This window comes from Antennarius striatus, chromosome 15 (assembly GCF_040054535.1).
Source record: "Antennarius striatus isolate MH-2024 chromosome 15, ASM4005453v1, whole genome shotgun sequence".
In the NCBI taxonomy this organism is placed as follows: Eukaryota; Metazoa; Chordata; class Actinopteri; order Lophiiformes; family Antennariidae; genus Antennarius; species Antennarius striatus.
The window spans coordinates 10595771-10621810 of NC_090790.1; the positions used below are offsets into that span (position 1 = coordinate 10595771).

General features: G+C 39.4%; 1 protein-coding gene across 2 annotated transcripts; it reads right to left on the reverse strand.

The window, feature by feature from the left end:
- Positions 1 to 1233: 1233 nt before the first annotated feature.
- On the reverse strand, positions 1234 to 26040 carry LOC137608715 (sarcosine dehydrogenase, mitochondrial-like). Of its 2 annotated transcripts, XM_068335260.1 has the most exons (22): positions 25842 to 26040; positions 23793 to 23984; positions 23441 to 23577; positions 22305 to 22483; positions 21499 to 21678; positions 20637 to 20760; positions 20341 to 20441; positions 17324 to 17428; positions 15897 to 16026; positions 15487 to 15573; positions 14555 to 14645; positions 14250 to 14391; positions 9946 to 10029; positions 9504 to 9617; positions 8963 to 9101; positions 7040 to 7153; positions 5986 to 6133; positions 5697 to 5790; positions 5157 to 5319; positions 4353 to 4521; positions 2820 to 2955; positions 1234 to 2426 (listed from the first exon to the last, which is right to left on the reverse strand). In XM_068335260.1, the coding sequence occupies exons 2-22, from the start codon at positions 23975 to 23977 to the stop codon at positions 2298 to 2300; spliced, it is 2751 nt and encodes a 916-aa protein (XP_068191361.1). In that variant the 5' UTR covers positions 23978 to 23984; positions 25842 to 26040; the 3' UTR covers positions 1234 to 2297. The 2 variants fall into 2 exon arrangements, 1 of the variants encoding a protein (XP_068191361.1); XR_011038223.1 differs by lacking the exons at positions 1234 to 2426; positions 2820 to 2955 and adding an exon at positions 4908 to 4998 and having other exon boundaries at positions 4398 to 4521.

Sequence of the window (26040 nt, forward strand, 5' to 3'; positions counted from 1 at the left end):
ACATCCAGTTATTCCCTGTAGCCAATTATCCACAGTGAGGTCTGGAAGGTCCCAGTGGACACAGAAAAACAATCAGATCACACTTTCACTCTCTCTCTCTTTCTCTCTCTCTCTCTCACACACACACACACACACACACACACACACACACACACACACACACACACACGCACACACACACACGCACACACACACCCACGCACGCACTGGAATTCCAGATCATCATAAATGTATCTAGGTCAAGTTAGTATCTGTAATGGGGACTGATTTCTAGTTTTGTGTATGTTAATGTATGACTGATAAGGCCTCAGTGTGACTGACAGTAAATAGTTGAAACATTAATAAACTTAATAAAGTCACTTAATAAAGTCTCCATGTGATCAAGAGTTACATACAACCAGACAGTATTTACAGTATAGTGTAGACAGACAAAACAACTAGGATCTCCATTCTGTTTAAAAAGGGCACATTGCCATAACTTCAGCTTCCACCTTTGACTGCATCCTCAAGGTCGGAACCACTTTGATATCTGACTTGTATCAAAATAATGTTTTTAATTTATATTGAGTTTTTCATAAGAACACAGAATACCTCCCAGCACCTGAGCCAAATGACCCTACACCTGGTTATTGTAGTTCCTACGTAGTCACTGATTAACAGAGATCTGTATTACTGAGGCACCGAAGTAATGTATGAGCAGTGTTCACACAGTCATTTACTGTATTGATTTATATTTATGTACACAAGTTTTTGTTATGTGGGAATACAACAACTATCAAAATTGTACTTAGTTTGGTCTGTGTGATGGATATATGGTATAAAGCTGACATTGTTTTATTTAGATATTCAAAAGCCCTGGCGATGAGCTGGCCTTTTATCCAGGGTCTACCCCTCCTCTCACCTCTAACAAGCTGGGATAGGCTCCAGCAGACACGTGACCCACAAAGCGGATAAGTGGCTGAAGATGAGGTGATGGCAAGAAAACAGCTGGATGCATGAAATGTATTAAAAATGTTTAGAATTCATGTTATTCAGGTGGGTCAGGGGGGTTGCTGGAGCCCATCTCAGCTGACACTGGATGAGTTGCCAGTTCAGAAGTGAGCATTACCACAAACAGTCACATTAAAACATCCATTTAAAAATTGACGTAAATGGCTAAAGTCAGCACTTTTGAAATATTCACGCTTATGAGAAATGCTATAATTTGCAACAGAATATACCCATGGACAAACGTCATTTATAAGAATTAATTTAATAGTGTGATTAAATCAATGACTCATTCTACATTAATAAATGATTCATTCCATACTACGCATTGACATTCAGAATAATCAACACTTTATGCTGATTATGAAATGACATACAACTTAGAGTGAAGTAATAAACAGTTACACAAACTTCTTGGCTGCTGTTCCCTGTGTGATAAAGTTTTTTGATCATCTATAAGATCCATTATGTAAATAGATGTAAACAATGTTGAACAATTTAAGAACATTTCTAAGTGGAATATACAATTTATCTAATGCTGTTCTAAAATAATGCAATAAGGCAATATTTTGTTGGCAATTAGCTTTAAAACAGTCACAGAAACAGTTTCAAAAAACATTTTTGATTGCATGTCGCATTTTTTAAATCAAATTTGTTGAGGTCCATGTTTTTAAGTGCATTTTTTTTCATTGAAAAAATTCTATTTAAAGTTCCGTTTGTTTCAGATACACAAGTCCTACAATACAGTCCTGAAATGTACTTTTGTACTAAGAACAAATAGATCCTGCAATGAGTTAGCGTCCAGTATCCTGCATTTTGCCCATGGATGGCTGGGATAAGCTCCAGCAATGTGACTCATTCCACATCAGTAAACATTTAATGTTGAATGTGAAACACACCAGAGAATAAAGTTTACACAAAACAAAGGGATTAGTGACTAATTTATGGTCTGGTTGTACTCATTAAATCAACATCAGGAGACCGGACACTTTAAACCACACTGCATTCTTCAGCATTCAACAAGTTTTTCTGGAATTAAGAAATAAGACTGATAAAAGAGTAGGTATAAAAACATGGTGCCTAGAAACGACATGACTGAGTCTGATATCTTCATACATGATATGAAACCATCCATAAAAGTATATCACGTCAATTTTCATAAAATCACTATTATGAGTACAATGTTCATCATTTGAGATGCCAATCCCTGTAGATCACAATGAGCTTAATACTATATAAGAAAATATTAAAAGAAGTCCCTCTCAGACTCGGACTCATTCTTCATCTGGTTTATTGACATGAGGTCTTTTTCAAGCATAAATGCCCTTGACACGTTTATTCTCAGGGTCGAATGGAGATTTAAGGTGGACCTTGGCCTTGTATGTCACTCCCATCCTCTCCAGGGTAAATTCACCACTCTTAATGAAGTCAGGACTCACCTGAAAATAACAGGAAGAAAAAAACAGGAAGGAAATCAAAAAATGACAAAATGGGATAAAGGAGATAAAACTTTAGAAGAAACTAAAAAGAATAATTTGAGATCAGCTGACACAATGCAACTGGGACATGTAAAAAAAGTATGAAGCTCATTTATTTTTGAATATTCCAACTGGAAAAGCATTTGTCAGATAACTTCTCTGCTCACACATTTTCTCGCATCAAGATATTTACTAAAGTCAGGTTTATCACGCTTTCTTTTCTAGTGTTTATGTTGTGGTTTTGTTGGAAACTTCTACCCAGAATAATTATATCCATTCCAGGGCTGGAAAAAAAGAGGACAATGACAGGGATACAGTTTGCACTGAACGTTTAGGTGTGTTTTAGTCATTTACCACGCCTCCGTCGGGGTTACGCACATATCCATAACCAATGGTTTTGTTGATATAGAAGCCATATTCAGAACGTCGCAGGTGACCAACAGGAACGCCATTACGGAAAATAGCCTCAAGACCAAACATGGGCACTTTGCTGGTAGAGGGAGAGACAGAGAGGGGAGTGTTTAATTGCATGCAAACAAAACAAAACAAATTACACTGCATCACAAATAAACCCAGTGTTTATTTAATGAATAATATGTGGTTACAAGACAACGTAATAATTTAAATAATTTAATAAATAATTTAAATAACTTACTGACTTAATTTCAACATAGAATGTCCTGGACATGCAAGATTCTTATACACCTGCAGTCTTACAGCAAAGTTCATTTTGGCTCAAGAAAGTAGTGCATCCCTGGGATGCTCTTCAACAAAAATTTGCGTATCCCAACATGACGTTTATTCATCCCCGAAGTAATAACAGAATATACAGTAGAAACCATACATGCAAGGATTGAGTTTTGCTAATAGTATAATATAAAAACTAAACAAACTTAATTTTAACAATTTTATCAATAACGACGTCATAACTGTTTCAGTAAAACGGAAAAAAACAGGAAAATTACATATTGTTGTAATCATAAACGTAATCATGGACAGTTTAAGAAGTAAAGAAAGATGTAATACTGTTTTTTCCCCTCTTGCTTTCACTCAATAGTTTTAATTCATATATTCTCCTGTGGAGCACTACACCAAGCTGACAGAGCCTTCTCTACACACACTTTTTGTAAGCTGCATTTTGTCTTGGGTACTAACATTTAGCCGTGCTTCACCCATGGAAACAATCGCGTCCATTGCGGTACAAATGTCATATTTCTGCTGGGTTTCGCTCAGCTTCTTCTGCATCTTCTTCTGTACTGTTCACAGTAAAACCTGTCTCTTTTTTTTTCATTAACTTGGGATTGTTTTTTATTCAGGAAGCAGTCATTGTCACTTGGGTTTTCTCAAACTTTTGCGTCTTTTTCGGAGGCATGGTGATAATGTGAGACTAACTCGTCACTCTCTCAATGAAGCGTGGAAAATGACGTCGTGTTGCTGTTTGGTCGATTTTATTCATTTACTCATTCATTCATTCATTGTTACAACCGCTATCCCAGCTATCCCTGGTCTACTTTAATAAGGCTGAATGAAGCTGATGAGTCTCATGACCAGAAATTTGCGCAAGATAAAAACACAATAGGAATTTCAGGGTTTCAAAATTTAAGTGAATGAATAAATTTTTACTATTTTTGTTGAGTGGAAGTACATTTATTCCCAATATTGTATCGCGGAAAAAGTTAATTGGATATACATATGGAGAAGATTACCAATATTTAGAGTCACCTTAAAATCATTCTTCACTACAAAAATAAAAATATATAGAAAAATGAAAAAGAATTAAGACATGCTCTGGCAAACAGAACATCTTTTCACATTTGAAGTTTTCTTTTACCTTGTAAAAAATTTGAGCAAGTGGTTAATTTCTTTCTGACTAGAAATTTTACTCACTCATCAACAGTAAAGCAGACGATTCGCCTCTTCAGCCCCTCCTCCTTTTGTTTCTCCAGCCTATCCCGGCCCTGGAATCCAATTGAGCTTTTCAATTTGCAGGTGAAGGCTAGCCCCGCCTCCAGGGGCGTGTCGTCTGGGCGGAGATCAGCGTGCCAGTGTCTGTACCCTAATGAGGAAACAAACAAAATAATTATTATAACAATGATGGTTATTCTGGTATTCATTTTGAAAGGCTTGCTTAAAGTTGATGTTAGGATGTGCAGCAGTGTTGAGAAACCAAGACATAAATGCAAGATTGGAAATTTGAATCTATTTAATGAATCACAAATTTTGCCATTTCATAATACCATTTCTTCAGTGTTTTCTTTGTTATTTTATATTGAGACAAAACAGATGAGCTTCAGTCAGACTGTACTTCACTGAAATTCAACTACACATATTTACATGTAGTGTGCTGCATGGTAGTATACCAGCACTGAAACACAGAATCACTTTTCACTGTCAATTTGTATAATCCAATCTTTCATTCATGTTGCAGACCCCATGCCTCACTTTACTTATCACGTGTCTGAAGTATGTAGCACCATATACGAACAGTCTTGTTGTCGTGGCAGCAGAAGGAACCATTAGGACGCAGTTTTTTCTAATGAGCAGGGCACATCATGCCCATACAGAAGTTAAAAATAAGCCAGCTAGATTGTTTTGTTATGTCATAAAGCTTCACAGTTTGAACAGAAGTCTCTCGCTATCCATACTTGTCCCACAAACTGTTAATTGGTGACCACTTCAACCTTAAGTTACCTTTCTCTATGCTGAGAGAGTCGATCGCCCTGTAGCCTGAGTTGATGATGCCATGCTTTGCACCAGCAGCCATGACAGCGCGGTAGACCGGGAGGCAAGAGTCTTTTGGAATGTGCAGCTCCCAGCCGAGCTCTCCAACAAATGACAGACGCATAGCTCGTACCTGCATGAGAAGAAATAGATGCAGACGGGCAAGCAGAGAACCAAGATACCATGTCCTTGCTTGACCTTACCCACATATAAACATATAAAACAGCATTCAATAACTAGATCACAATAAATACTAGTTGAAGATGAGGTTCACAAAAACTAAGACTACAGTTAAAATTTTCCTTTAGAATTGGAAATGCCCAAAAAACCCCAAACAAAAGATAGTAAGACACCCCAGGGAGTTACAGCATGTTGACTCAGAATTCAAAATATTAAACTGGTTTTATTGATCATTATATCATCTGCCAGATTTTTTAAATCATCAGCACTTGACTGAACAACCACTGACAAGGTTAACATCAAATGTGTGTACTGTATTTGCAATCTCACTTGATGTCCTGCAGCGTTGACAACTTTGTGAGAAGAGAATGGGAAAGCCTCGTTGCTCAGGTCAGTATCTAGAACCTCCTGAAGGACGTCTCGACTGCACACAGGAAAAAGAGACAGAAGACAGAAACATCATAAACAAAGGTGGTTGGTAAATACATTACTGTATATATTCTTAAATTAAGTTATATTAAAGATCATTTTCTGATAGGACCTGTTGGGGTTATATTTTTGAATTTTTGGGAAACTTCTACAGACAGCTGTTGAACACAAGTTGATGGAGAGTCCCCACCTCTTTGGTCCTTGGATGCTGATCATCCCCATATCCTCTGAGTGGTCGGCCAGCTGACAGCGGAAGCCTTGGTCTTGAAAAACTGTTTTAATGTGGTTCCAATTGTGTTCAGCTACACCACCTCCGATAGCCAAGTAGTAAACATCTCCTGGAAGAGCAAAGGCGTAAAAGAAAAGGAATGAAGCAACAATTGTCAGAAAACAGTTCAGTAAAGACCAAATATTATAAGATATGTCAAGGCATGCTAGAGTAATGGAATGGAAATAAGTTATCTACACATAAAACTGTTGGGCAGGTGCAATACGTTTTGCGTTACATTGTCATGTTTATAATCAAAATATTTTTAACCACATAACATACAGACATATAACATACAGTTTTATATGTCTGTATCTTTAATTATTTTACCAAGAAAAGTCCAATGGTGACCTAATTCAATGAACTGGGTAGTTCCATAATCACTGAGGAACAGGAGATAATCTAACATAAGAAGAGTATCAATAATTGATATGTGACACAGTATTACCCCACCAAAAAAACAGAAAACATAACAAAAAGCTGATTTTCATTCTTGAAAGACACACCAGCTCTAAAACAGACTGGTTCTCTCCACCTTTCAGCACAGACGTTGGTCTTATCTGAAAAAATGCTCAGGACAACTTCATACAACCACACCATCATTCATGTTGCAATTTCCTTTTTCCTTTTGAATATTAATGAGCTTTACAGGCCACAATGGAAAAAAAAATTCCAAGTCTGTCATCTCCACTATTAGCTGGTTCGTGTTTCTGGTTGTCACGCAATTCACCTGTGTTTGACTTTTGATTGACAAACAGACCAAAGGCACATGACTGAACATACACTAAAAAATTGAAGTACCTAACACTAGAACAGATTCATACAATAATACATAGGCAGAACCGCAGATGAATATGGAGGGGAATACAACAGACATGCAGCACTAATGGACAAACTAAGACAGAAGACCAGCAGAAATATAAAAGTACAGCAGCTGGTAGAGCAGGAAACAGCACAGACACACTCTGTTTCTCACCATCAGAATGTGGTGCCAAAGGCAGATTGGCAGCCCCGGACTCCAGTCGGCTAACTGTCAGGTCAGCCTCCACCCCTCCTCTCTTATTCAGCATGCAAGTGTACACAGTGGAGCCTGAAACACATTAAACACATCAAATGTGTTCTCCTGGCAGGCTTAGGCATGTACAGTCTCTTGGAACCCAGCTGATACAACTTTCAGAGTAAAAGTAAAACTGAAACTGAAGTTGCTGTTGTTTGTAACTCTCTTCTGCATGACTGTGGAAATGAATAAGAAAGTTTTAATACAGTCAAGTGCTTGCTAACAGATACTTTTTTCCTCTGTATTTAATTATCTTCCTATAATTTGTTTAGACACAATGCTTTTTAATTTTGGAGGGGCAAAATCAGGGGTAGGAGAGAGTTAACTATTCATGGTGTCTACTGTTGAAATCCTTTCTCTCACCCTCTCATGCTCTTAACATAATACAACCGGACCTCTGCTTGCCGGTGAGTGTGTCTTATGACAAAGATTGCAAGTCAGTCTCAGCTAGTGATAATTGAATGGTGCCCCATGGGGCTTCGAACCGTCTGGGGCAACTAACTGTGCCAAAATATGTTTCATTATTCGGCGCCCCATTCATTGGCAATGTGGGCGTCATCTTTGGCAAAATGGCCGTACTGCAGCCACACAATGGTCGATAACCCCAGAAAACATTGCTTTGACTTTTCATGTATTGCATATATTTTCTGAATAAAACTGAATATGATTTCATTTTATGCGTTAATCCTTGCTTGCTATATTGTAGCCATATATTATAGGAAATTGATTTGTCATTATAGATCCTTCCAGGGTTTATATACGTCTATGTAATATAAATATATACTTATGTGTTTGTGTTCGTGAGTTACATAGGATGATTAGTGTCACTGGAAAAAAATAAGGTATGTCGTGAGATAAAAGTCAAAATTCCAAGACGTCATCACAGCAGCACCGGCTTCATTCTGGCTCCGAACCACTAAACTGGTTCACCTGGTGAATGAACCAAGTAAGTGTTTTGAAGCACTTGAGTGTTTCAAACGTCATCAGTCATGTGGTTTTTCCATGTTTAAAGCAGGATTTGAAGATGTAGTTCAGAAAGAAACACCGAGTCCAGAGCGTGTATCAACGCCAAAACAAAGCGGACATCAGTAGTCTCAGCATGTGAGCCGGAGACATGACAAGGAGGATCTGATGCTGGAAATGATCTATTATGAACAAGAGATTTGATGAGGTAGTTTATTGTAAAAGAAGTGCCCTGTGGTTGCAAAGACCACATTCCTTAAAAATTCCAGTCTGAATTTTTTTCTAAGGGAATCATAAATAAAATCACAGAAATCTTATCTCTGTTGAAACTTACTGTAGCCAATATCATTTTAATTACATGAACGCCATCAAAACAATTTCTTACTAAATAAATCTAATCCATGTCCAACAAAATGTTCAATGAAGAAGCTGATGGCAGCTGTAACACGCTGATTGAAATTATTTTCTGTGTTGAAGTTTTTCTCTTTATTAATGCATTCTGTCTCATTTTCAGCCCCTTTATTCTATGGGTACTGTGGGACCTGCTGATACGAAGCATTTTCAAATCCAAGACAAATCTAAAAGCTTTGTGTGAAAACACTAAATTTCTGTTATGATCAATATAGAGGCAGGACAGATTGCTTTAGTGTATAAGAGACTATTGGAGCATTTGGAAACAATTTTAAAATCTACAAGCTGGAACCTGTTGAATTGTTGATAAATTTGAAAAAATTCGACACTACAGATTCCTTTGCCAACATCTTTACTTTGTGAATGTAGTTTTAAGTATGCTTTCTTAAAAGTTGAACTGTATTGCTCGTACCCGCAATCATCTGTCAGCGCATCTTTGTCAATGTGTTCACGCTGCAGCAGACTGACCTGGCTTTTTGTTGACATCAGCAGTGAACAGCCAATCAGCCGCCTTCTTGGCATCTGGTCCAGTGAGATAGAACTTTCCAAAGTAAGACATGTCAAACACAGCAACGCTGTGTCGACACGAGAGGCACTCACTCTTAATCTGCATTTTGAAAAAATAAAATATATCATGTTAGATGACGAAAAACATTGCAATTAAAAAAATCTATATATTCCTCTCTTTGCTTTGCATGACAAAATGAATGGATGTGGAGCCAAATCCCTCAAGGAAACAGTTCATTACAGCTGTGAATTTAAAGCAGCAGGCCTTTAAATTACCCCTTGTGCTTATCATGCAAGATAAGCACAGCTGCTGACAACCTGCTGCTTTAAACTCTATTTTTCAAGATTATTATTTCCCACAAAGACACATTTTTTTTCAGGGGGTTCTTACTAATCTGGCCCAGAGCCATTGGCTCTCTCACATTGTTGTTTGGCAAAACAGGAGTTTGTCTTTTATTATTCTGCTGCTTAACAAACATTGTTTAAATACTTAGTATCTTACCACATCATGATGCGGAGGGAAATCGAATGTGTATTCTTTGCCAAGCAATTTGTTGTATTTGTAGTTCTCATTCTTCTTATGGTCATAAGCTCCGTAGTAATCGTAGTCTTTAACCTTTGTCGTAATACAGAGAAAAAATGAGTGAGGCAATAATAAAAGATCAGCACAAAGCATGGCTCAGATTACTGTCAGGAATGTATATTAAAAGCAAGTCAGTCAAGTTAGCCTTGTATAAATAAAACACATCATTACTTATTCATTCATTCATTCATTCTTATTCTCCAGCGTATCCTAATAAGGGTTACGGGTTATGCTGCAGCCTATTCCAGCTGACTACAGGTCAAACATGGGGTACACCCCGAATAAGACGCCAGCTCATTGCAGGGCCAGCATTGTGAATTTCTAAATCCCTGGTCTCCATTTTATGTGTGTATTGTCTCACTGGTGCAGGTCCCTCTTTATTGAACCATCCAGGTCTTTCCCAGCCATGTCGTTCCTGGAACACACACCCCTGGTCGGTCAGCACCTAAGACAAAACAAGTCCACACACAACCAAATTCATTAAGTCAAGATACACAAGAGATAAACTTCGTTCAGTGTTTGCTTTGAAACAACTGCATGAAAAAGTGTAAATTTTGCAAACATACCATATTTTCCGCACTGTAAGGCGCACATAAAAGCCTAAAATTTTCTCATAAACCCGTAGTGCGCTTTATAATCCGATGCGCCTTATATATGGATTAATATTAATATAATAGTATTGGTTAAAAACATGATCGCTGAAAATAAGCCGGCAGTCTGGCCGCCAGTCATGCCGCACTCCGCCACCAGAGGAGCACCTTCCCAAGGCACTGGGGCCCACGCCCCCTAACAACGGTAGTCAAGGGGCGTCACCGAAGTCCCGGCTCTGACTGAGCTGCTCTCAGACGGTAGAGCAGACTGTAGGAGCACCGGTGCTAAAGGAGCAAAACATAAGGAACATTTAACAATTCTATTAATAAAGTTGGACTGACTGACTGATCTCAGTATTTACTAACTATTTGGCGTCGGAAATAACCCACTTTAAACTTAATTGGTCTTAAAAATGTCATTGTGCTGTCATCTGGAATCTAGTGACGGTCCATTCCATTAGTCTGTGGAAACACACGGAGAAACTGGCGTAAAGGTGAATGAAAGACCCTCAAAGCTGAACTTCCAGCCTTTTCTGAAATTCCAAGAGCAGAGTCACTGACACAAAGATGTCTGGTGTGCTGCAATTGATTTACAAATGTAGTTAATATCTCTGGGGGGTGGCGGAGGGGCGCATTCAGGCTTGTGTATTCTGTGTGCAGCGACGTGCGGTGAGATTCACGGCGGTGAGACACCGACGTTAGTCCGTTCTAGGAGTATAGCAGCGTAATATTTGACAGTAAATCAGCAGCCTGGCATTAAAAACTAGCTAAAAAGTTGTTTAGGACACACAGCAGCAAATAGCTGCACCTCACCTCCGACTGGACTACCGATCGATCGAAACAATATTTAATTAATAAACGAAGACGAATGTCGGAGCTTAAATATCTGCTTCGAACTTCAGATCAGGAAATAATCCGCTCTGTTCGCACTGACTGCACTCGTAATGAATTTAACCAGTTTTTAATGTCAGGTTTCTCAATATGCGTGTTGACTTCTTTCTAAGATGGCAAAGTGATCAAGTGATCAGGTTTCCTTGATGAGGCTCAGAATGGCCCATTGACATAACAATAGGGGCCATTCAAAGGTAGTCAGGAAGTCATGGATGCAATCATTCCTGAGTAGCGCGGCTCCATCTAGTGGACGGATTGCGCAACTACAGCCGCTGCAGTTTATCAAATCAATTTTATTTCTTATTGTGTGCGCCTTATAGTCCGGTGCACATTATATCTGAAATAAATATAAAACCCATTTTTGAGGGTGCGCCTTATAGTCCAGTGCGCCTTATAGTGCGGAAAATACTGTAATCAGATATCACGGATACAAGGTACCTATCAGGTGTAGTCACTGTAATGTTCTGTAATAATCCTGATGATTGGTTATTGATATTGATAAACTATCATACATATAAGCATCACAATTTCCATAATGTCTTGAACTATAATCAAAAAAGATTTTTCAGTGCTCAGCATCTTACTCGTTAAAATTGACAGCGGCCAATAGTTATGTCCTAGCAAAATGTCCCACACCGAGCCGCATTCACCATTCATGCAACCCAGGTAGAGAAAAGCTGTGAGTTGCATTATCAGAGATGGAACTGTTTGCGTCACTTCGCCTAAAAGTAGACTGTCAAAGTATTTGCACATGAAGTTGAACTCTGACCAAACCAAATTCCTTCAGAGCATAATCTGCAGAGTCGCTAATAGACAGAAGAATCAGTATCATGAACAGAACTCCTTTAAAGTATTAATTTGTCTTTCAATATTCTTTTTTCTCTATGCCACCCCATATATTTAACTGAGGATCTTCAATGGTAAAAGGGCTGGTTGCAAAGTAACAGAGCACATTGAGCAATTTCCAGGGGTCTAATGTTCTTCCGACATAATTTGAACAAAACCAGTCGCACAAAACAGATATGGATCTTGTCAGACAACATTTCCAATAAAATATTTGTGACAGTAATCTCTTCTGAATGACTGCTTGAATGCATGAGCGATGGTAAGTGGTGGTAAGAACTCTAACATTTAAACTTAAGCAGCATCTGGGACAGGAAACAGTGCCAACTGGGTCTTTAATGCATAAAATATTGTAGAAATGCCCTCTGAGAGATTGTGAGAGTAAGCTAAATAAAATCGGCGACCAAACTTAAGTGCACCACTCATTATCCTGGTTTCACCTAACACTGCAAATGTAGGTAGTGGGGATGGGATACAGAACTCAATTCTGTCTGCCTGGATCAGCAGCCTGACTCAAAACGTGAGTAGAGAAGATGTGAGAGAGTCAGAAAGAAAGATGAATACACAGAGATGAGATCAGGTCTATATTAGCATCCCAGACACTTCAACACCAGCTTGACAAATGACGGATATGAAACCACACACACTGGTCCTACAGACTTGTTTTGTTATATCCATGCTGAGGAGCCTATGACTCCCTTGTGTCTCTCCTAGGAACGTTTCCAGGCACAGGCAGTGACTTCCAGAGGCATACCTGGATCTCCTCATCCAATCACCATGTAACTTAAATACCCAGGCTCTCCTGTATACGATTAGTATAATTACTCTTATTTAATCACGGAGGTTACCCCTCACAGGAGGAGAGCATCCTATCGTGTGTCTGTCTCTATGTGTATGTATTTATATGGTAATAGCAGTTACGTATTATGGTGTGATAACAGTTCTGTCTGGGTGTGTGCGCATGTTTGTTAAGATGTGTGCAGCTTTAAAGCTTAATCTCCAAATTCCTCCGTGACTAAATAAAAGCAATTATAGTAATCCTACACCTGTCATTCTCTGCCATACATTTCCTTGTTTCTCAGGAATCCTCCCGCTCCTGCTCTGCTGCCTCCCTTGATCCATTCCAACCTCAGCTCCCTTGTCTCCACAGTCCACCACCTGTCTTCCCAAATCACTCACGCCTTGGTTCCTCAGCCTCCCCTGGTCCTTTACTGCCTCACCACCTGGATCCCTCTCCTTGATTCCTCCTCTTTTGCTTGCCCCTTTCCAATTGCCCCTACAAAGAAACCTGTGTCCACTGCTCAGCTCTGAGTCTGTGCTTGGCCCTCTTTGGTTATCAATCATTTGCAGTTTGAATTGGATTTGTTGCAGCTGAGGCGTTACATTATACATTCCATTATGCTACACATGAGGCTTGAATGTCATTGGTTCAATGTCAAATTTACTCGTGCTTTCTTGTATAGCACAAAATCTTAACGTAAGTTTTATTAAAGTGATTTCCAAAAAGTATACTAAGTGACTGACTGATGATCAAATTGTCTACACTGAATGTCTAGACTGAATCTATTTTACAGTTGTAGTCATTGTAAAAGAAAGCATTTGGAGAGCATTTCAAGAAGTGTATGACATTAAAGACTGGACTGATGGTCAAAGATGGATAAAAGTATAAAAGGAAAAAGGAAGTAAACTGGTGAAAGGAGAAAAAACACAAGATAAGAGGACAGATACGCAAAAATTCTTAAAATACAGGAAGTAATCCAAGATGATTGTTTAGATAACAGAGATGCTCCAATAACTATCGGAGATGATGTTGTTTAATCTGTTACGACATCTTGCGATTTGAGTCATCAGCTGCCAAAGTAATAGGTGTCTGTTGTCTACAATATAAAGAGAGTGATGCAACACTGTTAATATTTGTTTGTAGACCAAATGATATTGAACTGGGAATTGGTGTAGTAGTGGTTCAAACAAAAAATACACAACGTGTATAAATACAATGTAATTTCAGCATGAAAAAATAGGACTGAAAAGGATGTTTTGTTTTATTTTATCAATCCTTATATGTATTTTTGTATTGAGATTATAGATTGATAAAAAATACTGATAAAAGTAAAAAAAATTAATATGTTTCATTGATTTCCATTTCCCGTTAGTTTTCATGGACAAAAATTACACACAAAAAGATTTTTTTGCCAATTAAAACTGCTCTACCTTGACTTAAATGACCACTGCTGTCAAAAGTAGTCTAACTCCCAACAAAAAGATGCAAATTAAAGTTGATTCTTTATATCCTTGAGAAATGACATAAATGAATGAAATAGAAATCAGAACGCTAATCTACCTGATGGAAAGGGTCCTTCCTCATGTTTCGACTGGCCAGTGGTTCGTCAAAGGGGAACACCACCGAGTAGTTTTTGGCGTACGACTCGTGGCTCCTCTCTCTGATCCAGCGTTGGTTATCTGTTAGTGAGTTATGGAAACGCCTGAAACAGGAGACAGAATGACAGAAAGATTCATGCTTATTAGGAGACAAAACCATTTCAACTTCTTCAAATTATTCCAGTTCCTTGCTATATAAGGTTCCACCACATTAACACTTTCTACAATAAATTCCCCAGCTGCAATCCTTTGTGTGTTTCACTCTACCTGATGTCATAACCATACATATCCCTCTCAGGGCGGCCATGTATGATCCAGTGAGCCAGCTCTCTACCGCAGCCTCCCCCAAGCATCATACCTGACAGAAGATATAGAACTTGTTACAACAGATCAGTGTAGACATTCCTGCACTTACAGAAAACACATTAACAACTTAATGATTCACTCTTTATTATCAAAAACTCTCAAGTTCACAAGGGCTTACCCAGAAATCTAGGTGAGAGTTTACGTCTGTGTGTGTGTGTGTGTGTGTGTGTGTGTGTGTGTGTGTGTGTGTGTGTGTGCGTGCATGTGTGTGTGCATGTGCACAGTGGAACAGACATGCTGTTGTGCAAATAACATAAACCTATGGCTGTTTAGTTTGTTTAATAAAAGGACAAAGTAAAGACCTGTTCTACCAGGAATAACTTCTGTTGTGATCTGGTGCTATACAAAAAATAAAATCAAATTAACATGGCCTTCAAGGTGGGTGGGTGGGAGCCATTTGGGGGAGGGGAGGGGTGAGGCAGCCCGCTAATATAGTGGTAGGAGAAACACTTCCTCGAATACTGTTGTCAGACAAACCCCCATATATCACACATTCTTGGCTGATGGTAAATCATTAATTATCAAGCCCCAATTACCAGGTTCGATAAACTGGTCAGAATAGGCCTACTTCAATGAGCATGACAATTTAAAAACATAAAATAGAGAACAAGTGACATATTATGATAACCTATAATTAAACATGTTGAAGACAACATGACTGAAGGGCTAAGAGTCTTGAGGGTCTGATGTCTTGTTGATCCAACATCGGTTAAGACACAAGGTGACCTATGAGCGGACTGATGGAGAAAACACATGCCTCGTGGACTAACAAATCACCCATTTCTTAAATTCTCCATTTTCTTTTTAATTGTTTCCATTCCTGCAGCACTTACCAGCGCTGTTGAAGCCACAGCCCAGGAAGAAACCTCTGACCTCTGGGGCTTCTCCCATTAAAGGCTTATGGTCTGCTGTGAATGACTCTGAAAACAGACAGTGAGAGACAACTTGATAACTAACAAATTTAAGATACACAGGTTTACCATAGAGGTGACATATCACTTATCACTTGTGTATTGCAGCTATGATCAAACTGCAGCTAACACTGTTGATTCACTGACGGAATTTCTCTGTATATCTCTGATGCAAGCTTAAAATCCAATACTAGAACATTTGAGGATACACAGCTACAGAACGTGTGTGTGTGTGTGTGTGTGTGTGTGTGTGTGTGTGTGTGTGTGTGTGTGTGTGTGTGTGTGTGTGTGTGTGTGTGTGTGTGTGTGTGTGTGTGTGTGTGTGTGTCTACCTGGTCCACAGACAGTGGACTTGATGCCAGTCTGTTCCAAAACAGGGACTCTATTGACTGCTCCCTCAATATGTTGCATAAATATGTCCCAGTCCAGGTCAAACAGGCTGAAGGCAAATTTGTCCGATACCTGTGGAGCCAAAAAAAAAAAAATCCATCCATTAACTAAAGAACTCCAACTGCTGGATAATGGTGTCAACAGGGCATTCAAAGTTAAATTCCAAGCTGCATGATGATATTGGTTGACAGAATGCAAGCAGACCTTTACCAAGACAGAGGGAGTGTCAGGCAAGTTATTCCACTGTCTACCAATGGATCATGGATGTATGGATTAAAGTATCTGTCCAAACCATGGACTGAACTTTCAAAGGTGGAATCATCCCTGAACAGCTACAAAACTGACTTCATTAATCGCGAGAGTGAACTTGCCGATTTCACCTAGCTGTTAAACTCAGACACTGAAGGCAAGGAATCTGATGGACTTGTGGAAGACGAATGATTTAAAACGTGGATCTTTTTCTATATTTGTTATAACCGAACAATATTCTGAGTTATTGTAAATGGGTTGAAGAAAGTTTGACAAAACTGACCACTTTTCTTTCGCTTTATGTACCATATGTTGCGCCATATCACGTGGTGCTCTTTATGTATGAAAATGTATGAAAATAGATCCTCACTGATATTGCACCTTATAATGCGGTGCACCTTATGGTCCTCAGAATACAGTAAATGTAGACTTCCACTCAATCTGCCACTGAGATAAAATGAAGACAGAGAAAACTAGAGCTTTCATGCTACACAATGTTGGCTGACTGTCCTTTAAATTCTCCCACCGATCCAAATCTCATTGACGTAGCTCTCCAATTTAAAGACCAACACAGTATTTTGAGGTACATTGACGGTCTGTTTACATGGTTGTCATCTTATCCTAACCTCATGTGAGCGAATATTCAGTGCTCTCTCTCGCACAGCTAATTCTCATTTGTCTATTTCCTTTCTTCGGTCATCTGTGTCAGGACATCTGAGCACCAGTCAACATCTAAGAACAAAGGAAACAACTTCCACAAAAAGAAGACCCCCCACAATGTAAAAGCACTGAGAAGTAATGGCGGGATTCTTCTGAATCTAACTCCAAAACCTTATTTCTTCCTGATACATGCTCAAATAAAACACATGCACAGTTTCTTAATATTAATGAAAGTGAGGGGGGAAAAAGTCATGACTCAGCCAATTAATGTGAATCCACTTTAACTTTTAACGAGGATTTCCTGTCACATTCCCAATAATTTTACCTATTTGGATATACAGTATATGTTTAATTTGGTTTTATGTATCTTTAGTTTGTATTTTGTGTTTAAAGCCTCTCCCTTATGAACTGCAAATAAAAATGTCTCAGAGGTATTAAAAGAATGAGAACTCAGTCTTACCTCATCCCAGAAGATGGGGTTATGTTCATAACCACCTACCGACAAGGCATCACCTTGGAGGCGAAGGTACACTGATGCATCATGGTCTCGGACATTTGGCATATTCTGCACAGAGTAAATGTGGAGGATGGATTAAATCAAACATGTCCTGCTGCAGACATGAAACAATTCATTTTCACAATAGATCAGATGTTATTTAACTACTGTATTTGTGTGTCAATGTTGTCTCGTGACTTTCAGTTTTATTTTGAAATCACCTCTTGTTCAGGTAATTTGGATCCTCTCCTTGCGTGTTTGTGCCTGTTCCACCTCACCTTGTGTTTATCCAGTATAGTCGGTTTGTACTATCCCAGTTTGTTTTGTGCCGTGTGCCAGACTACAGCACTGTTTTCATGCCAAGCTCTATGCCATGTCAGGTTTTGTGTTTTGTAGCTACTTTTATCTCCCTATAGTAATACCTTAACAAAAATAACTCAGCTGATTGTCTGGACATGCTCCCAGTACAAGTATCCTAAAAGCATGAATAAATCCAGTTCAACCAGGTTTTTTTTTTAACATATAAGATAGGAGTCTGATGAGCTCATCCAATAAGGAAGGATTTAACTGCCTACTTCAAGAGAATTCAGACATGTAAATTATTTAACATGTGTACTCTCTACTATATAATGCCAAAGCAAAAACATCAGGTCACCAAAATCAGACATGTAATAATCAACTACAACCATTCCAGAGCCAATCCTACTTGATTTTGGGTGTACTCCCCTCACAGTTCACTAAAAGACCATTAACACTTATATGCACACCTTTGTGCAACTTAAAGTAACCACTTTACCTATATTGACAGGTGCCAGTAGTGTGATGGGAAGATGGAAAGAGTACTTTGAAGAGTTGATGAACGTGAAAAATGAGAGAACACGGACTAGAAGAGGTGACTGTTGTGGATCAGGATGTAGCAAAGATTAGTCAGGATGAAGTGAGGAGGGCATTGAAGAGGAGGAAGAGTGGAAAGGCAATCGGTCCTGATGATATACCTGTAGAGGTATGGAAGTGTCTAGGAGAGGTGGCAGTAGAGTCTCTGACTGGGTTGTTCAACAGGATCTTAGATAGTGAGAAGATGCCTGAGGAATGGAGGTAAAGTGTGCTGGTGCCCATTTTTAAGAACAAGGGAGATGTGCAGAGTTGTGGTAACTACAGAGGAATAAAGCTGATGAGCCATATAATGAAGTTATGGGAGAGTAGTTGAAGTTAACTAAGGACAGAAGTGAGCATTTGTGAGCAGCAGTGTGGTTTCATGCCAGAAAAGATGCATTATTTGCTTTGAGGATGTTAATAGAGAAGTACAGAGGAGGCCAGACGGAGCTGCATTGTGTTTTTGTAGATATGGAGAAAGCTTATGACAGGGTGCCCAGAGAGGAACTGTGGTATTGTATGAGGAAGTCTGGAGTGGCAGAGAAGTATGTTAGAGTGATGCAGGACATGTATGAAGACTGTAAGACAGTGGTGAGGTGTGCTGTAGGTGTGACAGAGAAGTTCAAGGTGGAGGTGGGACTGCATCAGGGATCAGCTCTGAGCCCCTTCTTGTTGACTATGGTGATGGACAGGCTGACAGATGAGGTTAGACAGGAATGTCCATGGACTATGATGTTTGCAGATGACATTGTGATCTGCAGTGAGAGCAGGGAACAGGTGGAGGAGAAGCTAAAGAGGTGGAGGTTTGTCCTGTTTGGAAAGGAGAAAAAGGAAGGTTAGCCGCAGTAAGACAGAGTACATGTGTGTGAATGAGAGGGACCCAAGTGGAAGAGTGAGGTTACAGGGAGAAGAGATCAAGAAGGTGGAGGATTATAAGTACTTAGGGTCAACAGTCCAGAGGAATGGAGAGTGTGGAAAAGAGGTGAAGAAGCGTGTCCAGACAGGATGGAACGGGTGGAGAAAAGTGTCAGGTGTGATGTGTGATAGAAGAGTTTCAGCTAAAATGAAAAGAAAGGTGTGCAAAACTGGTGAGACCAGTGATGCTGTTTGGTCTACAGACAGTGTCACTGAGGAAAAGACAGGAGACAGAGCTGGAGGTAGCAGAGATGAAGATGCTGAGGTTCTCTCTGGGAGTGACCAGGATGGATAGGATCAGGAATGAGTACATCAGAGGGATAGCACATGTTAGAGGTTTTGGAGATAAAGTCAGAGAGGCCAGACTGAGATGGTTTGGACATGTCCAGAGCAGAGATAGTGAATATATTGGTAGAAGGATGCTGAGTTTTGAACTGCCAGGCAGGAGGCCTAGAGGAAGACCAAAGAGGATGTTTATGTATGTAGTGAGAGAGGATATGAAGGTAGTTGGTGTGAGAGAAGAGGATGCAGAAGACAGGCTTAGATGGAGGCAACTGATTCGCTGTGGCGACCCCTGAAGGGAAGAGCCGAAAGGAAAAGAAGAAGATGAATCCGGAGAACCCGAAGAAAGAGTCCATGCACACACAAAGAGAACATACAAAGCCTGCACAGCAAGGAATCGAACTCAGATCCTCCTTGCTGTGAGGCGACAGCGCTACTCACTGTGCCGTTCCAGGAATTGATTAATACTTCAGTGATGCCACATTAGGCATTGGTGCTCATGCCTATTTGTTATTACATACGGACATAGACCAAATTCTATAGCAGTTATTATCAGCACATTGGTTCTTTGTAAATGTCAAGTCACAACACTATCCAATGATAAAACTACATTTCTGCAGACACACACCTGAGGTTGGTCTGAGATGCTTTATTTGACAAGCTGAATGGCTTCCTGTAGATATGGAGTATTCCTGTTTGTCATTTTATCATGGGGCTAATGTCTACTAAGTGTACATGATAAGGTAATACAGTAAATGTGCTTAAGCTCCCCATAAAATATATAACACTGACATCATACTTAAAATCACTGTCAACCGGAGGACAAGGGGAGATATGTGCATATCCAACATACTAAACCTGACATAACATAACTTAACGTAATCAATCGTAATCATAGTCCTAGCTCTTACCTGTATGCCTTCAATTCTCTCTGTCACCACGTAGGCATGATGCATTGCAATCAGTGGGACCTTGACTCCGGCCATTTTCCCGAGCTTGTCAGCCCACACACCTTTGTGTAACACAGAGAGAATGTAGGCAAAACATTCTAGATTCAGGCCAGCAGACACAAAATCGAATGCATTATATTAACACTTTTCTTGTGGTTTTTTTACACTGTATTTTCTGCAACTTTTTTTGTGTCGTTCTCTGAATAATCACAAAAATACTCATAAAATGTTTTATATTTCATTAATCCTCATCTCACCTGCACAGTTCACCACACAAGATGTATTAATAGTTCCATGAAGCGTCTCCACTGCCTTCACCCTCTTGATACCAAAGTCATCTGTCCTCACTTGGATCCCAGTCACAGGACAGTTCTCAATCACCTGATTTAAAAAGGTTACCACAATGAGGCAGACTGAAGTCAAAAAGTAACATTTTAAAGACAGTTGATATATGAGTTTTAAATGTAAAGTATTGGTTCTTCCATTTGTTTTCTGCTGTTCAATTTGTGTGAGAAAGCAATGAAACGGGACAAGGTCACACGTAGTTATTTACACCACCTATCTTGCTCAGATAAGGCTTCAATTTCTATTGCAGTGTTGCATCATAAAAAGCTGCAGCTCGTAAAAAAAAGGGTTTTGAATGGTTAAAAATAAAATTTTTTGCTCAGGATGAAGTCCTTAAAAACTACCTATCAAGTGTAAAAGAAGGTATTATCAATTTCTGAAAAACCCAGAACTTAAACATTATGAATATAAAATATCTCATATTTCTTATAAAGGGTTCAAGTAAGTGGAATTTCTTGTCTAGAAAACTAACATGATGAAAAGCATGAAGCAACTATGCAGAACTGAACTGATATTTGAATCAGGTTAGAGACTAAAAGAAGCTTTGACCCGTGACGAATTGCAACTTGAGACCTACCTGTTGGAAAAAACTAAAAAAAAAACTTAAAAACTAAAATACCTGTTTTTCTTGGGTTGATGAGACCATAGATTTTAATGTACATTATTACAGTATATGATATAGTGTATTATATGATATGCATCCATAAATAGAACGAAATATTGAATTATTGATCCAATGGGATATTTTCCTTTCAGCAGAACAGCTCACACTACCGTAGCCCCCCTGGCGGAAGCAGCTCTGGTCAGGGTGGTGCAGGTGCCCGCTGGGTCCATGGTGCCATCTTTTGGAACATACAGGGTGCCATACAGATCATCAACATTCATCAGAGGATAAAGGTCCTTAGTCTCCGCAGGCGACAGGACATGGGACTCAATACCATACACCTTGCCAAGCTAGACAGAATAGGAGACGTGTGCTTTATCAGCAATATTGACAGGGATGTCTATGGAAAATATCTGTTGGTTAATAGTAGGAGGGTAAAAATTAAATTAATATTAGATCTGTAGGATCCAAGGCTGTGATAGTAAATGACTTAATGTTAGATAGAGTTATTCTCTTAAACTACAACCTGGCCACACCATGAGGAATGTTAGCTTGAATAAATCCAGTTGTGTTTATATCTATACATAAACTAGTTGTGCTCCTTGTCTTTTATTCCTGCACTGCACAGCACTGAAAATGTAGATGATTTCATATCAGCATGTTTTTCACTTTGTCAATGTTATATAGGATACCACCCAAATCAGGGAAGGAATAAAAGGAGTTTTTTCACCTACACTAACCCCAAACCTAACCCTACTGACCAGCAACAGGTCACTGACCCCACAAAACAAACAAATACATCAGTGGGCGGTGTCATTTCTTCCTAACATACTCCTAAAAAGTACAACAAAATTAATATGGACCTTCACCCAGGTACTCTAATGTCACATAATCAGCCTTTAATACATTTATATAGCAATTCAATAATATTTTCATCATAACCCTAATGCATAAAACTAAAAATGTTGATTCTTACCGACATGAGGCGCTTGTACTCATCCAGCCTCTGCTTGTTGGAGGCGATGAAGAGTCCCCCATTCTGGATCCAGCCGGTGTGAAGACCAGTCTCCTCCTCCAGGTCTTTGCTGATGATATTCCTGGTGTGGGCTAATAGCTCTACCTCGATATCACTGGGACGGAGCTGCCAGAGCAGACCTGGTGAAAATGATCGCCACCATACAAACACACAGCTGAAACAAAATCCATTCACAATAGATTCTGTATTTCATGGTTACTGTGTGTTTTACATAGCAAATAGGATTTTAAGACAACTCAATTTTCTGTTTTTTCCATAATGAAAGGAGAGTCCATAACCAGTTCAACCAGTGTGGCTCATAAAAGGAGGACAATTAATGCAAAGTTTTAGATGGCTAGAGTACTCACCGAGAAGAAACACTGATTTCTGTTTTGCTGAGAGTCTTTTTTTTCTGAATGTTGATGTCAAGAACTTAGAAAATCGTACTAAATACGTTTCATACAAGACAAAAACACTTGGATGTCAGCAGAACTACAAAACCTCTTTCAATCTGCCTGCAACATGAGGTGGAACTCACTTTGCCATAGAAAATAAAGAGGACTATTATGTTTACTTAATCTATTTTTACATCCTGCTTCAAAGCGGTGATGTATTGTAATTGTCAGTGTTCGTCTGTTCGTCTGTTCATTAGTCCACCAAATATCTTCGCAGATAGAAAAATGAAACAAAACAAAAAAACACTCATTAGTCAATTAAAATAAGAGAATATAAATAAGAAACATACCAATTTAAAATGGAACATAAATTTGAAAACACTGACAGTTTATTTCCACCCACTGGTCTGTGGTTTTTGCCTCATCTGTTTAATTATGTCTCCTTGGATGAACCTACACATTTGCACCTAGCTTTCTGTAACATTTACAGCACTACACAGATGAGTCTGATCTATTGGTGATGTCAGCTATGTAATGTTTTTCAATTCTCTTGTGTTGTTGACTGTCTCATGTAGTCATGGCAATAACTAAAAAAGATTACATGAGCAAACATCCGTCCTTTTAAAACATGAAAACAACGTGGGGGTTCTACTTTCTGCTTCAAATACTCCTTCGACCTGTCCGTGTCTTTTAGTTTGTTACCTGCAGTGTGCCACGTAGTGCCAGAAGTCAGTCTGTCTCTCTCTAACAGAACTATGTTTGTCACTCCCATTTTAGCCAGGTGGTAAATGGTCTGACAGCCCAGACTGCCTCCTCCAATAACCACAACATCAGCGGACCTGAGGCAGATGACAAGTAATTTAAGGTGAGATGGGAACAGGATTGTCAAGGAGCGATTATATGTTGGCTAGTCTCAACATTATGAATTACTAATGAATATGTATGGCCTCTTTATCTTAGCACAAAGTACTAAAGAGTTGAACACAAAATGTATTTAATGACACAAAAAGTAAAAAGAGAACATGGCAAACATCTTCCAATCCACTAGACTAACCTGGGTAAAGGTTTAGTAGGTCCAGAGGAGGCTCCATCCTCCTGCTGGAGCGTCTTCTCATAGGGGACACTTTTCTCCTTGGTGGGCTCTGAGCTGTAGGACCGGGCAGTCGTCCTGCACAAAGGGGCCACAGGAGACCGCACTGCCGACGACACCCATCGAAATGTTCTCCCTAAGAAGGCCATGGCCCTTCTGAAAAAACGAAGCAGTAAATTATAAAATGATTCTGCAGATGTGAATGTAGATTGTATTGTTGCAAAAATATGTATATATATTTTTTGCAAATATATAGTATATCTCTTGTTGAGCTGCCGTCTGATGGGAAAGCAGTTTGGGGAGAGCAGCGGTGACCGGCTACGAAAATGTAGCAAAACAGGGAATTTTCAACAATTCTATCAATAGAGTTTGACTGACTGACTGATCTCAGTATTTCCCAACTACTGTGGCGCCGGAAATAACCCACTTTAAACTTAATTGGTCTAAATAATGCCATTGTGCTGTAATCTGGATTCTAGTGACGGTCCATTCTATTAGTCTGTGGAAACACACGGAGAAACTGGCATAAAGGTGAATGAAACACCCTCATAGCTGAACTTCCAGCCTTTTCTGAAATTTCAAGAGCAAAGGCACCGCTAGACAAAGGTGCCTGGTGTACTGCTTTGATTTGCAAATGTAATTCATACCTGGAACAACACGTTACGGGGAGCAGGGGGGCGCATTCAGGCTTGAGTGTTGTGTCTTACAGCGACGTGCTTGAGATTCACGGCGGGGAGACACCGACGTTAAAGTCGGTTCTAGGAGTAAAACAGCGTCGCATTTGCCAGTAAATTAGCAGCGTGACATTAGAAACTAGTTAAAAAGTTGTTTAGGACACACAGCAGCAAATAGCTGCACCTCAACTCCAACTGGACTACCGATCGATCGAAACAATATTTAATTAATAAACGAAGACGAACGTCAGAGCTTAAATATCTGCTTTGAACTTCAGATCAGGAAATAATCTGCCCTGTTCGAACTGAGTGGTCCACTCGAAATTAATTTAACCAGTTTTTAATGTCAGTTTTATTTAATATGCATGATGACTTCTTTCTAAGATGGCAAAGTGATCAAGTGATCAGGTTTCCTTGATGAGGCTCAAAATGGCCAAATTGAAATAACGGGCCATTTACAGCTGACTAAAGGTACTCACAGTCATGAATGCGCCACCTAGTGGACGGATAGCGCAACTACAGCCACTAGTTTTTTTAATCTATTTTTTAAAAATGTATTATATGCCTTATAATCCGGTGCTCATAATATATGAAATATATTATTAAATAAACAATTCATTAAAGGTGCGCCTTATAATCTAGTGCGCCTTATAGCGCAGAAAATACTGTTCTTAAAATCCTCCACCTTCTTGATCTCTTCTCCCTGTAACCTCACTCTTCTACTTGGGTCCTTCTCATTCACACACAGGTACTCTGTCTAACCTTCCTTTTTCTCCTTTCCAGGACAAACCTCCACCTCTCTAGCTTCTCCTCCACCTGTTCCCTGCTCTCACTGCAGATCACAATGTCATCTGCAAACATCATAGTCCATGGAGATTCCTGTCTAACCTCATCTGTCACTATTATTATTATTATTATTATTATTACGAGTAAAATCATGCACCGTTACAGTTCTTAAGCACACAACAACAGATGTCACAAAAAAAGAAGATAAATAACAGCGTAATGTATGCGCCATTGCATTTCAGTCGACTTTTGATCATTTATGTGCAGGTGATCCATGAATGTGATCAGGAGCTGTTAAAACTTCATGATGCACAAGTGCACCAATAACCAACGTCGATTCATTGCTTGAGAGGAAGCGATACGTATCAAATGCGCATTATGCAAACAGTCTGCATGCATTTCTACTGACGCCACGTCTCAAAGAGTAGAAAAGGAAAAACCAGTCCGAGCAGCTTCAAACAGCATCGAGCCCCTTCTGCCCCTCTGACAGCAGCGAGCACAGAAATGGAGCGAATCAAGATCTCTGGAAACACTTTCTGTTTTCAACACTTACTCGATTCTATCGGTTCCAAACTGTCCAGGGAAAAAAAAAAACGCGAATGAGCAACAGCGTCAAAAATAACTTGCATAAACAGATGCGTGACGTGAAGCCTCTCTGGTGTCGTTACAACCACGGTGGGGCAACAACACGGGACACCGCAGGGCAAATAAACCACGGCACGGTTTAAAGTTCTACCCCGGCTCCATGTAGC